Below are 19591 nucleotides of genomic sequence, written 5' to 3' on the forward strand. Positions count from 1 at the left end.
GCACAAACTAACAGTATTCTGAGTTGCCCCAAACCCCTAGGGGGCTGTGAGCCTCGGCCCGCGCCTCGGCCGCCACGTCGTCCTCCTCTTCGGGTCTATCCCGCGCCCTCCCGGCGACCCAGCCTCCGGTCGCGCGGGTCTAGCCGCCAGGCCCTTGCCAAGGACAGGCCAGGTGGCCGAGAAGAAAGCACGTGCTTGAGCAGTGGTCTGGGCCAGGGGTCCGCCTGTCGTCGCCGCGCCGCGCCCGGGTCCTGAGGGGAGGCCCCTCCCTCAGTGTCCCCCGGACTCCTGCCTTCTGGGAACCACTGGCCCCGCGCTGGCTGGCGTGGCTCTGGGCCGTCACGTGTGGAGGGAGGGTGCGTCTTCCCCGCCGCGTCCCCAGCCCGAGAAGGAGAGGACTCCGCAGCATGTCCCCCGCGCTCCACGACCTGACGCCATCCGGTAACGCTGCGACCCACTCTCCGCGCTTCGGTGGTTTATTGCCTCCTAATCCCTGGGGTGATTCACTCACCACCCGAAGACACGTGGTTAGGTTTCCCCGTGGGCGGGCGGCGCCTTTGAACTTGCGGAGGAGCCGTGAGGTCCCACGTTTTCTTGCTGCGTTCCTTCCCTCCACCCACTTCCCCCTTCCTCCCCAGGCAAACAAACTATCAAATCCGTAGAGCACACCCCCTCCCCGCAGTGCCCCCGAAACACATTCTGAACGTCAAGGTAACTACACTTTGCACTTTGACGTAACATATTCCTGCAGGGCCCTATGGAAGTTTTGCATGATTGAACGTTCTCATTCAGCATGTTTACTGAGCACCCAAGCCAAAGAAGGTTCAGGCGCTGAGAGATAAGAAAGCCCAGAGAACTATTTAAAGCTGCGTTGAAGTTTTATTTTCCACTTCGGGGTTGGAGCAGTAGTTCTGCAAACTCCAGTGTGCATAGCATCACTATGTTAAGATAGATTAGCAGGTACACAGTAGGTCGGGATGTGGAGTAATAATCCTGAGTGATTTTGATGTTGATGGCTCTGGCATCAACAATGAAGGGGGAAAAAAAAAACTAGCACAAGAACAGAATATATTTTCAGCTTTAAAATGAGCTCTGGGCCTTTAACGCCGTCCCTGATTGTAATTTGTGGGCAGATACACCCATAAAAACATGTGAGGTATGAAGTAGAAAATGAAGAAACAAGAGAGTCGGTAATAAGGACGGAACAGTAGCAGTGCTATGACAGATGACGATGTTCAGCTCAGGGAGGAGCGTGAAGACTGAATTCATAACTCAGGGAAATTTTTCAGAGATGAGCTAGTGACCCTTTAGATTGTAAGGTCCTGATAAATGGGACTGTTAGAATTGTTCATGAAACAAGTGGAATGATGACTGAAAAACATTTGATCACTGTTGCTATAAAGTAAGACCTATGTCTCTCACAGAGGTGTCATTTATTTATTTGAACAATATCTCTTACTGATGACTTCTGGCCTTCCCCTCCCCATTTAATTAAAAAAGGAGGTATGTGATTTCCCTTATCCAGCAGCAAAATGCCTCTAAAGATTTAGAATAGTTGGAATACTGAATGATCTTTGTACAGCAGATGAAAGGAAAATTGTAGCGTATTTGAATCTAGCTCAGCTCCCTGACCCCAAGGCTCACTTCTACAGCTTCTCTCTGTGTGGACAGCCTGTATGTTGGGGTGAGAATCAGGTTTTAACTTCCTAAAAACCCTTACTTAGTTACTTATTGGTGTCCAGTCTTAGTGAAGCTCTTTAATGAAGAACTGGGAATTCTTGAATCTCGATGTCAGGCCTTAAGCCTAAATGTCCATGACCTCAGACCATGGTTGTACCCCCTTAGGAAAGAGGCTGGTGAGCTAGCAAATACTTCTTGTGAGAAAAGTTTACAGCTTCTAAACATTGCTTAGTTTCATCCTTGCTATGTATGTTATCTGGAACTCAGTTGTTAAATGATTAATGAAAGAATGACTAAATGAGCCAGTGAATTGGTATCAGCCAGTTACCTGATTCTCATTCTTCCCTGTCTTATTAAAATCAAAGCGGAAATAGTATATTTCAGAAATGGAACATTGCACAAGCAAAGAGATGTCTACAAAGTGTAGCAAGTTGGTGCAACCTATTAGTTAGAGATTCAAAAATGAGGTATCTTGCAAGGGACTTACAGGGCAGCAGTAAGATAGTCTTTGATATAGTAAAGTTAGGAAACTGCTGAGAATGTGTTGGGATCATTTGTTTACAATGCAGAAAATGAAAACTTCTTTTCCTTGCTCTATGTGTTCCCCAGTTAGTGCCGTGGATATGGGAGTTCTAAATAAATCAGCTACATGGGATCATTCTGTCCCCAGAGGAAATGTGTTCCTGACACTAATTTATTACCTAAAATCCTGTGTATTAGGGGTTTATTGGTTTATGCCTTCATCTTGTCATTCTTCAGGATGGTTCTTAAAGGTGATACTATCTGACTTACCCACCTCAACATCTAATTGGTGTTTTAACCAGTTAACCCATGTTTGTTTATTCTTTGGAACACTTATTATGAATCACAGTATTATTACTGGGAAATAAAACGTTAATGGTAGAAAAAAAATCACCCAAATAAACAAAATACATTGGCTAGGTCCTCTCAAACTGGGAAAAACACTGTGATCTCTTAGGCTCGCTAGACAGGGACTCTCTCTTCTGGACTGCGTATCTATATAATACATATATATGTTAAACTTAAAAATATTTCTGAGACAGTGTTGTAACTAGTCAGTTAAATGAAGGACCTGCAAAACTTCTACTGTGAAAGATGTTAGGGAGAATCTGCTCTGTTTAGAACCTGACTAAAATGTACAGAATGTTCTAGACCTAATGAACTGAATACAGATAAATACCAGAGGTTTGTTTTGTTGCTTTTGTTGTTTATGGAAGAGCAGCATTTCAACAAATGCTCACCCTGCCAAGGGAAAGGAGAATTGTTAAAGCGACTCACTCTTATGAGAAGGTTCTGGAGGAGCAATGGTGATTAGAAGCCAGTGAAAGATAATCCCCTACTGGAAAGTCTTGGGGAACACATAAAGATTAGAACAGTGAACACTTATGCTAACAAATATGGGAGGAGGATCTTTTAGTTTCTCGTACCGTAAATCTTACGTTATCCCCCAAAGGATAAATAAGCATGTGGAAAAGGTAGATGCATTGGATTTTTAAGGACCTCAGTTGCAGAGGAGTTTTGTATTCAATCCTTACAATTTCCACTCATATTTGTTTTACTATGTGTTCCCTTTTGCCTCTATTTTCTGTTCACAATTCTCTTGCTCCTGTTTCACATATTTCCACGTATTTGTACATTTCCTTGTAGACTCTAGTCTGTGTATGTGTTTTTAATTCATATAAATATAAACCTGGTAGTTAGTCATTTCTAACTTTCTCCCTCAATATTCTGTCCGTACAGTAGAGCAACACAGAGGTAGATCCGGCTGCCACCCAGTAGTGTTCTGCGTGAGCATCTTGCACATTTGACTTTGCCATTTCCCAAGGTTGTCTGCAACTTGCCACTTCTATAAACATCCTCTGATATGTTCTCTATGGATCGATGGAGACTTTGTTTGGGAAATACCAGGAGTGAGATTGTTGGGGTTTCCTCATGCTTAATTTTACTGACTCCTGCTAGGCTGCTCTCCACAATGGCTGTATCTGTCTGTGTTCCAAAAAGCAAGAGTTCAGATTTTCTTTGGCATTATCCAGTCTTCTAATTATTGCCCATCCATTGTGTATATATTGGTTTTGTCTTGTTTTAATTCCTGTCTCTTTGATAGCTAATGAGTTGGAGCATCTCTTTATATACTTGTTGATTATTCACTTTTTCCTTCGCTTGGTTTGCTTATTCACATCTTTTGCCCATTTTTCTATTTGATTTCTTATTGATTTGTAGGAGCTCCTGGTACATTATAGATGTTAGTCCCTTTCACTTACACTTTTTTTTTTTTTTTTTTTCCTTTGGCCGTGCCGTGCTGCTTGTGGAAGCTTAGTTCCCTGAGCAGGAATCAAACCTGGGCCCCCAGCAGTGGAAGCGCAGAGTCCTAACCACTGGACTGCCAGGGAATTCCCAGTCCCTTTCAGTTATAGACATTGCAGAATCTTCCTTCAATTCATAATCTGTTTATTTTGTCTGTGGTGACTTTCATTTAACAGAAATTCTTAGTTTTTATGTAATCAAATTCACCTTTTTTTTTTAAACATTATAGGTTGAGCTTTTTGAGTCTTTGGAAGTCTTTCCCTATGCTAAGTAATAAAGATATTCTATATTTTACTTTCCTTATTTTATGATATTGTTTTGTAGTATATCATAATATTTGGTAGGCCAAATAATCTCTTCCTACTTTTTAAAAGTTAACTTAGCTCTTTCTGGACTTTTAGTCTTCCACATAAATTAAAGAGTAAGTTTATCAAGTTTCTCATAAAAAAGTCACGTTTTGTTTAGAGTTTACAAAAAACCTTTGATCTCTTACATATGTGATGGCTCTTAACAAGATATCACAATTTGTATGTGTGGGGATGGGATTGTTTTATGGTAAATAGTGAACTATCTTTTTTTTTTTTCTGGCTTTGCCACGCGGCATACGGGATCTTAGTTCCCTGACCAGGGATCGAATCTGTGTCCCCTGCAGTGGAAGCCCAGAGTCCTAACCACTGGACAACCAGGGAAGTCCCTATAGTGAACTGTCTTACAGATTGAAAACAATCTATATTTCTGATTTGAGAAGTGAATACAGTAGAGCCCTCGTGGAAAAATGCTTAGACTTCTTACGAAAATGGGAGAAGTGGGGTGCACTCCATTGTCAGATTTGCAGTGAGTAGAGAAAAGCCAAACCAACACTGATGAGCGAGACCAGGGTGGGAGGAGATGGGGCATTTCTTATGTCGTTATGTTAATTTCTCCTTTCTTCTTCCTGTCCCCTTAAGCATGTGTGCACGTGGTCAGTGGAGGAGATAGAAGGACAAAGACATGTAAATAATATGATATTGATTGACCATTTTGCTGATGCCAAAGGCATATTTCATTGTGGAAAAGATTGGGGTTTTTTTCCTAGAAGGTTTGAATACTTTTTAAATTTCAGATGCATCACCTACTGCACCCCCCCACGCCCTCCCCTCCCCCCCCCCCCCCCCCCCCCCGCCACCATGTCCACACCCTGTGCGCCCACAGTCGGGTGATTCAGTCACACCTACTTAAGCTCACATGCTCTCATTTCAGGGTGGATTGCAGCTGCATTCTTTTAAGAAAAAAGGAACTCAGTTGAGCATATAGGTTAAAGTTTTTAACCTTCTCTCTTCTTATTCCCCATCTGAAAGGATCTCCATTTAAAAGTTTTCACTGAGTATTGTTTTCCCTCTGCCACATTCATGTTCATTTCCAAACCTGTAAACATGCCATCCCTGCTTCCTGCCCCAAGATGAACAGAGCTGAGAGCTTCAGGCTTACGTGATGCTTTTTCATGGTCCTCTGGACACTGTAGTATATAGAAAGCAACCTTTAGAGTTTGAAGCCCAGCTCCACTTTTTATCAGCTATGCAATAATAATGACATAGTAAGAATCGTTAACATTTACGGGCTGTTTATGTGAAGGATATATGTCTCATTTCATGACTTGTGTGATTTGAGAGTCCCAGCTGTTAACATCTGAAATTTGCTTTCAAGCACATTGTTTCATTCTATTATCACACTTTCTGTGATAAAGGCAGGGCAGATATTTCCCCGTTTTTCAGAAACACAGTCTTGTCCAAAACCCCGTAGCTACTTATGAGAGCTAGGACTGAAACCCCGATTTCTTGGCTTTTTTTGTCGTCGCCATTGACTTAATCATGTCAAATTCTGGGTGCTTATTAGCTGATAGGACAACCACATCATGGTCAATCAATATCAGGGAAGTCCGTGAATGGCACTTTGGATGCCAGATCTATAGGGCTTGAGATCTGAGTAGATGCTGGTTATCAGGGCGGGTAAGGAGTCAGATAACACTGAGGTTGTCAGGTCAGGCTTCTGGGAAAGGTGGTGCTATTCACAGAAGCAGGGAGATCAGACAGGAAATTTGGCAGGTTTGGATTTGGATGATAGATTGAGGGGCAGGTGGGTATTCTAGGGGGCCATCACAGGTGGACATCTTGAAATCTGGGTCTAAGATTGGAGCCCAGTGTTTGAGAATTCGAAGGTCATGGGTGCCTTTGGAGAGTAATTGTGGTAGAGAGGCTAGGAGGAAGCCACAGCGAGAAGAGAGGTTGAGCTAGAGCTGCCCGGGGTCGGGGGTGGGGGTGTGGGAGGGAGGAGCAGTGGGAGGTGCGGGTGGAGCTGGTCATGTGCTCTTCCTTAGGTGCAGAGGGAGCCGAGCTGCAAGAGGATTTTGAGGTGGAGGGGGGTGAATTTGAGGAGCTCCCCAAAGAAGACTCTTCTGTACAGGATTAGGTGAAATCACCTGTGAGTGAAAAGGATGAGAAGGATTTGGTGCCAAAAGCAAGCAGAGGTTTGGGACAGCAGGTGTGGGAAGTGTAGAGAGAGCCGAGAAAAGGTGAACCAAACAAGAGGCTCGATGTTAGGAATTTTCAGTGACTCCGAACAGCATGATTTTGTGGCTTTCCAGTAGTTCTTGGAGACCATAAAGTAGGATTGGAAGGAGTAGGCCTTGGGGCTTTTGAGGACTGGGAATTAGGAGAAGTCAAGGGCACGGGGAGAGTTGAGAAGCTCCAGGGTGTTAGGCAGTCATTGGTCCAGAGATGGAGCAGGGGTGAGGAAAACCCTGTGTGTAGGCTATGTGAGTTCTGGCAGTAGGTGGGAGAGACGGTCAAAGTTAACAGTCTAAATGGCAGTTTGGAATTATTGATGGCTTTCAATTATCAAGCTAAATCTCCGTATTGAGGGGACGCAAGCACAGAACCAACAGAGAGCCCTAAAGATGTTCTCCGGCAGGTGGCCTGGCCTTGTAATACTTGGCTCTTTGCTGCCTGTTTTGCTCATCTTTGAAACAGGAACAACTAGAGCCTACTTTAACCTTGGTGTGGTGCTTTACCAGTGATTCTGTGCTGTGTACAGTGTCCTATTTCATTAAGCATTGTTATTTAATGTAAACATTTTGGGGCAGCATTTTTCAAATGCCGCAAGGTTACAAGCTCATGTTTTATGAGCCCCATTTACTCCCTGTTGTGAATTAGTATAATTTAGTCTACACTCCCTCTCCACACACGTTTTCCCCCTTTCATTTTGTAAAGTCAGATTTTCACTTTCCTTAAAGCAGGAATGAAGAAGACCCTGCAGGATGAGATTGACGCCATCCTGCGGGAGAGGATTATGGTGCTTGACGGAGGGATGGGGACCATGATCCAGCGGCACAAGCTGAGTGAAGACGACTTCCGAGGACAAGAATTTAAAGATCATGCCAGGCCCCTGAAAGGCAACAATGACATTTTAAGTATAACTCAGCCCAATGTCATTTACCAAATCCATAAGGTAAAGCATCCCCAGGTTCTTATATTTTCATCCTGTCATTCCGAAAGGCCTTTGGTGTCCTGAGGGCAGACCACTGGGCCAAATGCTCTGGGGGAGACAGAAGGAAGGGGTGACTTGTTCAGATAGAGGTGGCTTATTCAGAAAGCAGGTTTTGGACACCATGTAAAAGTCATGCACGGTATTGAGCATTCAAGATACGGAAATGAGGAGGGCAGGTTTTCTGCCTTTGAGGCATTTCAGCGACAGTGAAAAACCATAAAATCCTGGACAAGTTCGGGTTTTTACCTACACTAACGTATTTAAGTCACCACAACAGCCCTGATGAAGTAAAACTGAAAGGTAGTTGTTATTCTCATTTTGTACATTTGGAAACTGAGCACCTCAGAGTTTAAATAACTTGCCTGACGTTACAGAGGTTTACTGACTTGAAGTTCCGTGTTCTTTCATGCCGTTTTCCTGTCTTTAATAAAAATGACTAGCCTTGGTCAGGGAACTAAGATCCTGCAAGCTGTGTGGCATGACCAAAAAATAAATTAAAAAAATGGCTAGCCAACATAAAGAAATCAGAAGCAAGTAACTGGGTATTGCTAGACTTTTAAAATTTAAGAATAAGTGTAGGACTAAATTGTTTCATAGCTTATCATGGGAATTTCATAGGATTATGACTAGAAGAGATAATAAGGTGATTTAATCTGTTTTTCTGGTCTGGATTCAATTTGAAGGACAAACATATTTACCAGGGAGGTAAGAAAGTTTTATCTTTTGGAGAAGGACATTGTTATAGGTGTTTCAGACTTTTTTTAAAAAATTGAGGCATAATTGACAAAGAACATAACATTGGTTTCAGGTGTACAACGTCATGATTTGAAATTTGTATATATTGTGAAATGGTCACCATAGTAAGTCTAGCTAACATCTGTTACCCTACACAGTTGCAAATTTTTTTTCCTTGTGATGAGGATTTTTAAGATCTACTTTCTTAGCAACTTTCAAATATACAATGCAGTAGTATTAACAATAGTCACCATGCTGTACATTACATCCCCATGACTTATTTATTTTATAACTGGAAGTTTGTACCTTTTGACCCTTTCATCCATTTCCCCTTCCCTCCACCCTCCACCTCTGGCAACCACCTTCCTTCTTTTTTATAGCTCAGTTATATTCCATTGCATATGCATATAACATTTCCTTTATTCAGCCATCAGTGGACACTTAGATTGTCTCCATATGTTGGCAACTGTAAATAATGCTGCAGTGAACATGGGGGTGCATCTATCTTTTTGAGTTAGTGTTTTTGTTTTCTTTGGGTATTACCCAGAAATAGAATTGTTGGATCATATAGTAGTTCTATTTTTAATTTTTTGAGGAACCTGCATTCTGTTTTCCATAGTGGTTGCACAAATTTACATTCCTGCCAACAGTGCGAGAGGATTCCCTTTTCGCCACCTCCTCACCAACACTTGTTATTTCTTATCTTTTTGATAATAGGTGAGAGGTGATATCTTGTCGTTTTTTTTTTTTTTAATTTATTTATTTAATTAATTTATTTATTTATTTTTGGCTGTGCTGGGTCTTTGGTTCGTGCGAGGGCTTTCTCTAGTTGCGGCAAGTGGGGGCCACTCTTCATCGCGGTGCGGGGACCGCTCTTCATCGCGGTGCGCGGGCCTCTCACTATCGCGGCCCCTCCCGTTGCGGGGCACAGGCTCCAGACGCGCAGGCTCAGCAGCTGTGGCTCACGGGCCCAGCCGCTCCGTGGCATGTGGGATCTTCCCAGACCAGGGCTCGAACCCGTGTCTCCTGCATTAGCAGGCAGATTCTCAACCACTGCGCCACCAGGGAAGCCCTCTTGTCGTTTTAATTTGCATTTTCCCTGATGATTAGTGATGTTGAGCATCTTTTCATGTACCTGTTGGCCATCTGTATGTCTTCTTTGGAAAAATGTCTATTCAGATCTTCTGCCCATTTTTTTTTTTTTTTTGGCCGTGCTGCGAGGCATGCAGGATCTTAGTTCCTCGAGCAGGGATCGAACCTGCACACCCCCTGCAGTGGAAGTGTGGTGTCTTAACCACTGGACTGCCAGGGAAGTCCTGTCTTCTGCCCATTTTTGAATTAGATTGTTTGGATTTTTTTTTGCTACTGTGTTGTATGAGTTCTTTGTCTATTTTGGATATCCTTATCAGACACATACATGATTTGCAAATATTTTCTCCCATTCAGTAGGTTGCCTTTTCATTTTGTTGATGGTTTCCTTTGCTGTGCAGATACTTTTTAGTTTGATATAGTCTCACTTGTTTATGTTTTGCTTTTGTTGCCTTTCGGACTCTTCTTAAAGAAAAAAAACTCAAACAAATCAGTGATTAAATGATTTATTGAGGGTGGAAGGGATCCTTCTCTTGGGTGATCAAGACTTTGTTCTAGATCAGATGCAGAATGGTTTTCATTTGAAGAAGAGCTAGGAATGCCTTTCCTTTGGCATAATGGAAATTGTAGTTACTGGAAGATTTTAAATTGGTCCTTGAAGAGTTTTGGTTCTACGAGTTTTTCTGCGAGGCCTGAGAGTACGTAGTCAAATAGCATTATAAAATTCCAGTATATTGTGGATTGGGAATGCCATCATGGGTATGAATTGCTTGGCGTGGTTACAAACATCAGTTCTTATTATGCAGTTGGTGAAATCACCACCCTCCCCCAACCCCCGACACCCAGCCCAGCCCAGCCCATGATGTGTGGTTTTGTCCTTATTCAAGTGGATTATCACTAGAGTATGAGCTTCCTGAGGGCAGGAATTTGGGCCTGCTTTTCACTGCTGAATCCCTACTGCCTAAAACAGTATCTTGCACATAGTAAGTCAGTAAATTTTTTTTTTTAAATAAATTTTATTTATGTATTTATTTTTGGCTGTGTTGAGTCTTTGTTGCTGTGCGTGGGCTTTCTCTAGTTGCAGCAAGCGGGAGCTACTCTTCGTTGCGGTGTGCAGGCTTCTCATTGCAGTGGCTTCTCTTGTTGTGGAGCACGGGCTCTAGGTGTGCGGGCTTCAATAGTTGCAGCATGCGGGCTCAGTAGTTGTGGCTCGCAGGCTGTAGAGCGTAGGCTCCGTAGCTGTGGCACACGGGCTTAGTTGCTCCGTGGCATGTGGGATCTTCCTGGACCAGGGCTCAAACCTTTGTCCCCTTCATTGGCAGGCGGATTCTTAACCACTGCGCCACCAGGGAAGTCCCAGTAAATGTTTTTTGAGGGAACGAATCTTTGTCCTGTGAGTTAGGTAGGCATGTAGATAGAACAGCAAGTTTCCCAAGATAGGGACGTGAAGCAAAAATGACTTTAAATACCATAAGGTGTAACCTAGCTGTCCCATTCGTGGGGGAATATTGACTAGCTGGAGTTCTCTGGTTGTAGAGACCGTGTCGTGTTCATGGGTGAGGAAGGGAAAAAGACTGGGTTATTTGAACACTTAGTTATTTCTAGTGGAGTTACTGACCATAGAGCTGATCCCCTGATACTTAATTTTAATGGAATGGCCAGGTTCTATTTGAAGTGCAAGTGTCTGACACTAAGCTTTTTTGATTGTAATGTAAGCGCCTGACATTAAGCTTTTGGTTGCTGAGGCATTGTTTAAGAGGCATCTATGTCAATAAACACCCTGCCAGCTGTGTGACACATCTGCTAGCTAAACATCACAGTCATTCCTGCCCAACCCACGCCTTCCCCCAGCTACCTCAAAGTATGGCCCGGGCATGCCTGTACTCTCCAGGACCCGTGGGCAATAAACCTTGTTTGTTTTCAAAAGTTCCCTGATGGTTGTTGCTGAGGTGAGTCTTGCAATCATAATAAGAACCAATAGCGCCAGTGTAGCTGTGGCATTGGCTTGGTCCTGGCTCAGCACAGGCGGTAAGGGCCCATGTGAGTGCATCAGGCATTCCTAGCTTATCACTGTTGATAGGCTGAGACCAACAGGAACCAATATTTAAAACACCTGTTGGTAGCCTGTGGCCTTGCTGTCATTAATGGCCTCCTTTAATCTTGACAGCTTTCTATTGATACATGCGAAAACTGAGGGGTAGAGAAATTAAGTAGCTTGCCCATATCACACATGTTTTCAATTGGTGAGAATAGGCTTGTAATCTCAGGGGTGTCATATCCGGAGCCCATGAGTGGGATATTGTTCCGGGAAAGAAGGTGGAGAGAAAGGGTGAAGAGCTAGAAGGAACACCTTTTAAACTTTATATTATTTAAAATTTTAAATCTACACACAATTGGAGAAAATAATAACTAGGAATTTAGAAATATTTTTTCCCTAATTATAAAGACAATATGTGTTCATTGTTACAAACATAAAATGTCTAGCTAGATGCTGTAGAAAGCATAAAGGAGAAAATTAAAACTACCTGTAATATCGATACCAAGACATAATTGCCATTCACATATTTTAATTTATATTTCAGTCTAGTTTTCTGTGTTTGGATTTTTAAAATTAAATTTGGATTATTATTACTTCATACTATTTTATAATTTGCATTTTTTACTTAATACCATGAGCATTAAATATCCTGAGACATGGTTTTAATAACTTCATAATAATCTATTCTACATATATATCATCATTTACTTAACTAACCTTATTCTTGGACATTAAGGTTGTTTTCAGTTTTTCTTGCTCTTTGTTGAAAAACTAAATTTTAATTTGTTCTTATAAAACAGAACCCATAGATAAGAATAAATTCCCTTTTAACCACTATTCCAAATTTCTATTTTTTCCCCAGAGATAACCACTTATACTAGTTGGTGTATGTCTTTCCAGATCATTTGTTATGCATTTATGTATATGTATATATTACGTATGTATGTGTATACATATAGATATCTATAGAAAACTCAGTACTATTTGTGTGTATGTATGTTTTAAACTTAATGGTGTCATGGTTTACATATCAGTCAATTTTGGTTTTCTACTCAATACTTTTGGAGATTTTCTGTGTTAGTATATGTAGATATATGTGCACACTTTTTTAGCTGCCACATAGCATGTAATAAAATGGACATATTATAGTTTATTTAGCCATTTCCCTAGTGGTAGATAGTTGGGATGTTTGTGACTTATTATAAATGTGTGAACCTTGGTTTTCATTTCCCAGCTCTTCTGCAAACAGTGTCCATCTGCTTAGGTGGGGTTGGGCTTACTCACTATTGGAAGATCAAGAGATTCCAGAATTTTCATCGGATTGAGGTTGAGATGGTGTCCAAAGAGTGAAACAAGACAGAAAGGTTTCAAACAGGGAGAACCGGAGGGCACCGTGGTCCTCAGGGTTTCGTAAGGGTGCAGATGTGGCTCAGAGGGACCAGGAGCTGTGGACTGAAGCGACTGTGGTCAGAATCAAGATTGCAGAGATAGTGCCCTTCTCAGCGGGGCTCTGACCGCGCTGAAGCAGAGAGCTGGCAAAGGAACAGAAGGAATGTTTGTTGAGGGCCATCGTGTGCTAGAAGCTTGGCGTGTGATCTGTACCATCATCGGGCCACCCGGTGAAGTAGGGTTAAACTACTTTCACATGAGGAAACTGAAACTCACAGAGATTAAGGAACTTGACTCAATTCACACTGCAAGTGAACTTTGTCTGAATTCAAATTATGTATTTATTTATTCATACCACAGGCCTTTCTATGAAATCCATAGGTCTTTTTGCATCCCCAGCCTCTATCTAGTACAGTGCCTTGCACTTAGTAAGTGGTCAAAAGATGTTTGGTGGCCTTGGTGAGGAAAAGACTAGTTTATTGTTGGGGGACAGGGATTCTAAAACTCATAGCATTGACATTACTTTCCCTCGTGGCAGGATTACTTGCTGGCTGGGGCAGATATCATTGAAACAAATACTTTTAGCAGCACTGCTATTGCCCAAGCTGACTATGGCCTCGAACACTTGGTAAGGATTTCATTTTTCCTTGTATCTAAGATATTCATGAGCGTTTGCTGCACTGGTAATTGCTAGTGAGAAAACCAGCCAAAGCTGCAGAGTCAAGCTAATGCCTAGTTATGTATTATCTGTGGTCAGATGGGGAAAATGGTTAGAATCGCTTCTGCTTATAAACACAACAGCCCATTCATTTTCCAGCTGGTTTCTTTATGGGCAAGTAATAATCAAATAAAAACGATACTTATTATGCAGTGACTGTGAATAAAAGCATAATGATTGGCCACGTGCACAGTTCTGTGAAGCCTTTTTAAGTCGGGTGACAGATTTGGTTTCCTTTTTTAAAAAAATTGTGGAAAAATACAGGTAACATAAAATTTACCATTTTAACCAATTTTAAGTGTACAGTTCGGTGGCATTAAGTACATTCACACTGTTGTGCGACCGTCACCACCATCTGTCCGTGGAACTCTTTTCACCTTGTAGAACTTAAACTCTGTACCCATTAAACAATAATTCCCAATTTTCCCTTCCACCTCAGCCGTTAGAAACCACCATTCTACTTTCTGTCTCTATGAATTTAACTCCCCTAGCTACCTTATATGAGTGGATCATACAGTTTTTGTCCTTTTGTGACTTATCTTGTTTCACTTAGTTTAATGTCCCCAAGGTTCACTGATGTTGTAGCATGTATCAGAATATCGTACTCTTTCGAGGTTGAATAATATTCCACCGTATGGATATGCCACATTTTGTTTATTCATTCATCCATTGAGGGACATGGGCTGATTCCACCTTTTGGCTACTGTGAACAATGTTACTATGAGCACGGTGTACAGATAATCTGTTCTTCATCCCTGCTTTCATTTCCTTTGAGTATATATACATAACCAGAAGTAGAGTTGCCGAACTATACACTAATTCAGTGTTTAATTTTTTGCGAAACCACCATACTGTTTTCCACAGTGGCTGCATCATTTTGTATACCCGCCAATAGTGTACAAGGTTTCCAGTTTTTACACATCTTTGCCAGCATTTGTTCTGTTTCTCTTTTTGTTTTTTCCTGATAGTAAGCATCCTAGTGGGTGTGGGGTAAAGGATTTCATTTCTTTTTAGTCAACAAGATGCTTCCATATTCAAATTTTGTAAACTGATAATGATGAAAATATATGGTAGATGCTGAGGTCCCCATTTCTGGGTGGGATTTTTCCAGAACGTGCCTCTGTGTTCATGCACGTAGTCCTGAGTGCTCTGACACTGTTTTCCCTCCTGGTGATGGGGCTTTGTGAAATCACTTGCCTTGTGGGTTATCAGGGGAATTATTTGAGGGCAGGAGTTGGCAAACATTTTCCGTTAAGGGCCAGACAGTAAATATTTAAAGCTTTGTTGGCTACGTACAGTCTCTTTTGCAACTACTCAACGCTGGCATTATAGTGCAAAAGCAGCAACCAGGACATGGAAGTAACCTAAGTGTCCATCATCGGATGAATGGATAAAGAAGATGTGGCACATATATACAATGGAATATTACTCAGCCATAAAAAGAAATGAAATGGAGGTATTTGTAGTGAGGTGGATGGAGTTAGAGTCTGTCATACAGAGTGAAGTAAGTCAGAAAGAGAAAAACAAATACAGTATGCTAACACATATATATGGAATCTAAGGGAAAATAAAGGTCATGAAGAACCTAGTGGCAAGATGGGAATAAAGACACAGACCTACTAGAGAATGGACTTGAGGATATGGGGAGGGGTAGGGGTAAGATGTGACAGGGTGAGAGAGTGGCATGGACATATATACACTACCAAATGTAAAATAGATAGCTAGTGGGAAGCAACCGCATAGCACAGGGAGATCAGCTCGGTGCTTTGTGACCACTTAGAGGGGTGGGATAAGGAGGGTGGGAGGGAGGGAGATGCAAGAGGGAAGAGATATGGGAACATATGCATATGTATAACTGATTCACTTTGTTATAAAGCAGAAACTAACACACCATTGTAAAGCAATTATACTCCAATAAAGATGTTTAAAAAAAAAAAAAGCAGCAACAGACAATACGTAAATGAATGGGCTTGAGTGTATTTCGGTAAAACTTGCAGGCACTACTTTGTATGTTTCTGCATGCTTGCTTTATTTCCTAGTGAGAGGGTTCATGGCCCTTCTCCAAACTCTCAAGAGTTTCATAATCTACAAAAACTTAAGACCCACTGATTCCAACCATTGTACGGTGTAGGAAGCCAGGACCTGGAGGAGTTCCTAAGGGAACCACCCGGGCAGGTAGTGACAGAGCTGGTTTTAGAACCCAGGTCTTCTGTCTCTGAAGCCCCTGCTTTTTCCATTACTATGCTATTTTCTAACTCTCAGAATATTTCACTACATCAGCTTATTCTGACATGCCAGACGTCCAGAGATTGCCCTTTTTGCCAGATGGCTCATGGTTCTGTGGAAGACCATAAAAGCAGTTCCCAAAGACTCTTGCCTTTCCTGTCGCCCTCAAGGCTGGGGCTGCTGGTAGGCCTTTTTGACTAAGATTTCATTCAGACCTCAAACTAATTCACTCCACCTTTCCTTACTGAATAAAACTGTGTTTTAGAAGGTCATGAATTCCTTATTTATTTTATGGAGGGAAAGAAGGACAAACTAACATTTGCAGTTGGTGTGTTAGGCCTATAGGATGAACAAGTGCTCTGCGGGAGTGGCCAGAAAAGCAGCTGAGGAGATCACTCTCCAGACAGGTAAGGAACAGTTTTCTCTCTTTTTTTTACAAAGATGTTTCCTTTGACATCCTCAGCTATAACATACTGTCCTTACTGCCCCTTTTCCTTTCTCGACAGTTGGCCTACAGCAGCACTGCAGATACCATCACGTACTTGTTTGTAGGTTACTTCTCTGCAGTTTCATAGTCAAGCATTCAGTGTCCCTCTGAATTGACTCTGTTTCCTTGGGCCTTGGGCTCAGGGTTTACGCTGTGTTTACTCTGCTGGGTGTTTTATCCTAACCTTGTAGCTAGAACCGTGACTTCCTTGTACATTTACAGCTAAAATGATTTGTCTCCCTTTGGAAGTATGTCTTTTGGTTATTGAGGCACAGCTGTTTTGGTTACATTGGTGATCATTAAGATATTTGATCTTCTCGCTTGAAAGCTACCCTCATCCCTGTGATTTTGCCTTATTTAGGTAAAGAGAGATTATCTTTTGAGCGTGTTCTACTTCATACCACTAGTGTCTTGGAAGGCGCTGTGTAGCACACAAGGAGGGTGGCATGAGAGTCAGTCTTGCTGGGATTTGAAAAGTGCCTCCCCGAAATAACTAGCCTCCTGGCTGGCTGCCATAAGAACACTTGGGCACCAGCTGGAGGGGAGGCTTTGAGGGCGGGAAAGGAATAGAAGAAATACATGGAGCCCCTGAAGATTTGGAAACGTGAAATTGTTGCCAACAGGGAAGACGTAAAGCAAAATTGTTGGGGAGTTAGACACAGCATACTAATGAAGACTGAAGCAATTTACAGGAGCTCCGTTTCTGAGAGATAATGTTGAAATCGGAAGGGCATAGACTGTTGCCCCAACAAAGTCACAGGTCAGAGGCTATCAAACCAGCTGAAGCAGGGAAAGACAAGGACGTTTTTCTTACACCCACGTTATTGTTCAGCTTTGGGGAAGATAAAGAATATCGGGGCTTGTAAGCTGGTCAAAGGCTGGGCTATCAGCTAGTGGGTAGTTGGCTCCAGTTAGATGGTAAAGCATAACCACCTGGTTAAAACCACCAAAGGTGATGAGCACTATGGCCCTGCCCTGTGTTCCGACATGTAAGGAACGCAACATCTCCGGCTCCTTTAGAAGCACCTAGACTCTAGCCTAGAGGAAAGCTTATTAAAACATTCTTGAAAGAGTTTTAATGTGAGATTTGATCTGCTTCGTACTTGAATTTCAGGCTTTATAATTGTTCATCGTGATTTAATATTTTCCCCCAGCAAAGGCCCTGCAGTACAGCAGTGGAGAGCATTTCAAGATCAATGCTACTGTGAGGAAGTTTTGCAAAACCTATGTTCACGACCTTCAGGGTTTCTTAACAGTAGGGAGAGAGAGCATTTGTCCAAGCATAGCTATGGTGATAGAAAAAGATTACTAACTGAAATTCTTTGAAGCCACATGTGTGAGAATTCAGACTTTTTTGGGTTGGCTTGGCGGTAACATGTGCACATACTTTATATTTCATAATTTCCTCAGTGGGATCCAGGACAGCCTCATAATCAAACATCTATTTGCAGTAAAATCTATGAATCGTCCACTAAGTGAGGTAAAGACTATAAATAGCCTCTTGTAGTTTAGGAGAGGTCAAGTTTTGTTGTCAAATGAATTAAGGAAAAAAGTGGGGCTTTTGCGCTTTTTGGATTTCAGAGTTACGGACAAAGGATTATATACCTGTGTTCTAGGGGAAATCTGATAGCGTATTAACTTATGAGCTGTTTAGAGATTTCACACTTGTTTTTCTTTTCCTAAAGGAATTAAGAGATATGTGGCAGGAGCTCTGGGTCCAACTAACAAGACACTCTCTGTGTCCCCATCTGTGGAAAGACCAGATTACAGGAACATCAGTGAGTATGAGATATAATCATTGACCTTGGGCAAGTACCTCTGTGTTTCAGTAATCTATAAATCTGTAAAATGGGGCCAATACCAACATCTACTTAAGGATTATTGTGACTTAAGGGCTTACAGCAGTCCCTGGAATGTAGTAGACATTAAAATAAAAAGTGAGCTATTATTAGTCATAGTATTAGTATTACGCATTTTGAGCCTGCTTTCAAAGGTGCATGTTGTTGTGTTTGGGCTTCTTTATCAGCTGCAGAAATGAAACCAATCAAAATAAAACTTTAGACTGAGAAGTTGAGCAAATATAGACACCAGGCCTTGGTCAGTTATAGAATAACCCACTAGACTCCCACTTTATTTATCAGAAAGCAGTCCAAGCTATATATGCATACTAGCATTGTAAACGTTGTAAACCACCATCTATAAGCATACTTGCATTGAGAGTGTATGAAAAGTCTAGAAATCTATGTCAATTTCTTAAGCATCAGACTACAAAAAAACAAAAAGTATTAAATGATCAGAGCAGAATAGTAATGATACTATGTGTGGTAATGAATTCTGTGTAGAAGACAAGTTCAGGCAAGTGTGGATTGTAGGTTTTGGTGACATACCACACTTTTCCACTGGGGGTTGCTCATTCTGGGCTGACGTGTGGCCAGTCCTCCCTCTGGTCTAGGTGTGGCAGTGAGGAGCTAATGTTTCCTGTCTCTTGTGCTGAATAGGATGAAGTAGGCTTCTCTATTGAATATATGAGCATCTTTTCTTTCTTGGGTGAGAGATCAAATGGGGAGAGGGGTGACCTCTCAGATGGAAGAAGACAAGACATTTCTAACAAAAATTTTATCTAGGAGTGATTAGACTCTTTTGTGTTAGAGAGTGAAATTGCCCCCAGGCAGGTTTCTTCTCTGACAGAGTTGATGTCAGAGGGCAGGAGCAAAATCTACAGCACCACAGACCTTTACCCCAGAGGGTGTGAGAGAATGTGATGCAACCGGTGTTGTATCCAGATGAGTGTGACACGTTTCTCTAGTTGTTCCTCACACTCATCCCTGAATTGATTAACACCATCCCCAGAAAGATCTATTTTAAAGATCTTAAAAGTAAGAGCCAGGGCTCAAGTAATCATACACCTTTCCACCCAGCCACTCATTCTCGGCTCACACATGGGAAGTGAGCCCGTGTGCTAAGTGTTGAGGAGCATCTGTGTTCAGTTTGCTGGTTTAACTTCCATCACTGCCATGTTTCTTTTGTTGCCCTTAAATTATGCATTATAGACCAGCAGTGGTCAGTTCACCTGCCACCAGGCCTGAGCTCAGTGTGTCCTGGGCTTTCAGAGGATGTCCATGGCTAATGTCCTGGGTGTGGTTTGGTTTTTGCAGCATTTGATGAACTCGTTGAAGCATACAAAGAGCAGGCCAAAGGGCTTCTGGATGGAGGGGTTGATATCTTACTCATTGAAACTATTTTTGATACCGCCAATGCCAAGGTGAGTTAAAGGAGAAAAAAGCGGCTAGGCTGGGCTGGGGGCTGGGGTGCATCCCCTAATGTAGTGAGGAGACTGTAATAGCCATTATTAAAGTTAAATCAAATTCCTTGATTCCATTTT

The 19591-nt window shown here is 42.0% G+C and overlaps 1 protein-coding gene across 4 annotated transcripts in view; it reads left to right on the forward strand.

The window, feature by feature from the left end:
• Nucleotides 1-13: 13 nt before the first annotated feature.
• Nucleotides 14-19591, forward strand: part of MTR (5-methyltetrahydrofolate-homocysteine methyltransferase) — a 116131-nt gene continuing 96553 nt past the window's right edge. For 3 of the 4 annotated variants that reach the window (XR_450040.3, XR_450041.3, XM_028163753.2), the window contains exons 1-6: nucleotides 14-441; nucleotides 7274-7488; nucleotides 13317-13406; nucleotides 16060-16129; nucleotides 17895-17987; nucleotides 19365-19471. Coding sequence is in view for 2 of the 4 variants with exons in the window: in XM_028163753.2 (XP_028019554.2) it covers nucleotides 408-441; nucleotides 7274-7488; nucleotides 13317-13406; nucleotides 16060-16129; nucleotides 17895-17987; nucleotides 19365-19471 (609 nt within the window). In the remaining 2 variants the exon portion in view is untranslated. The remainder of the gene's footprint in view (nucleotides 442-7273; nucleotides 7489-13316; nucleotides 13407-16059; nucleotides 16130-17894; nucleotides 17988-19364; nucleotides 19472-19591) is intronic. The other variant, XM_007170785.3, reaches the window with a different exon arrangement.

Source organism: Balaenoptera acutorostrata, chromosome 16 (genome assembly GCF_949987535.1).
Source record: "Balaenoptera acutorostrata chromosome 16, mBalAcu1.1, whole genome shotgun sequence".
In the NCBI taxonomy this organism is placed as follows: domain Eukaryota; kingdom Metazoa; phylum Chordata; class Mammalia; order Artiodactyla; family Balaenopteridae; genus Balaenoptera; species Balaenoptera acutorostrata.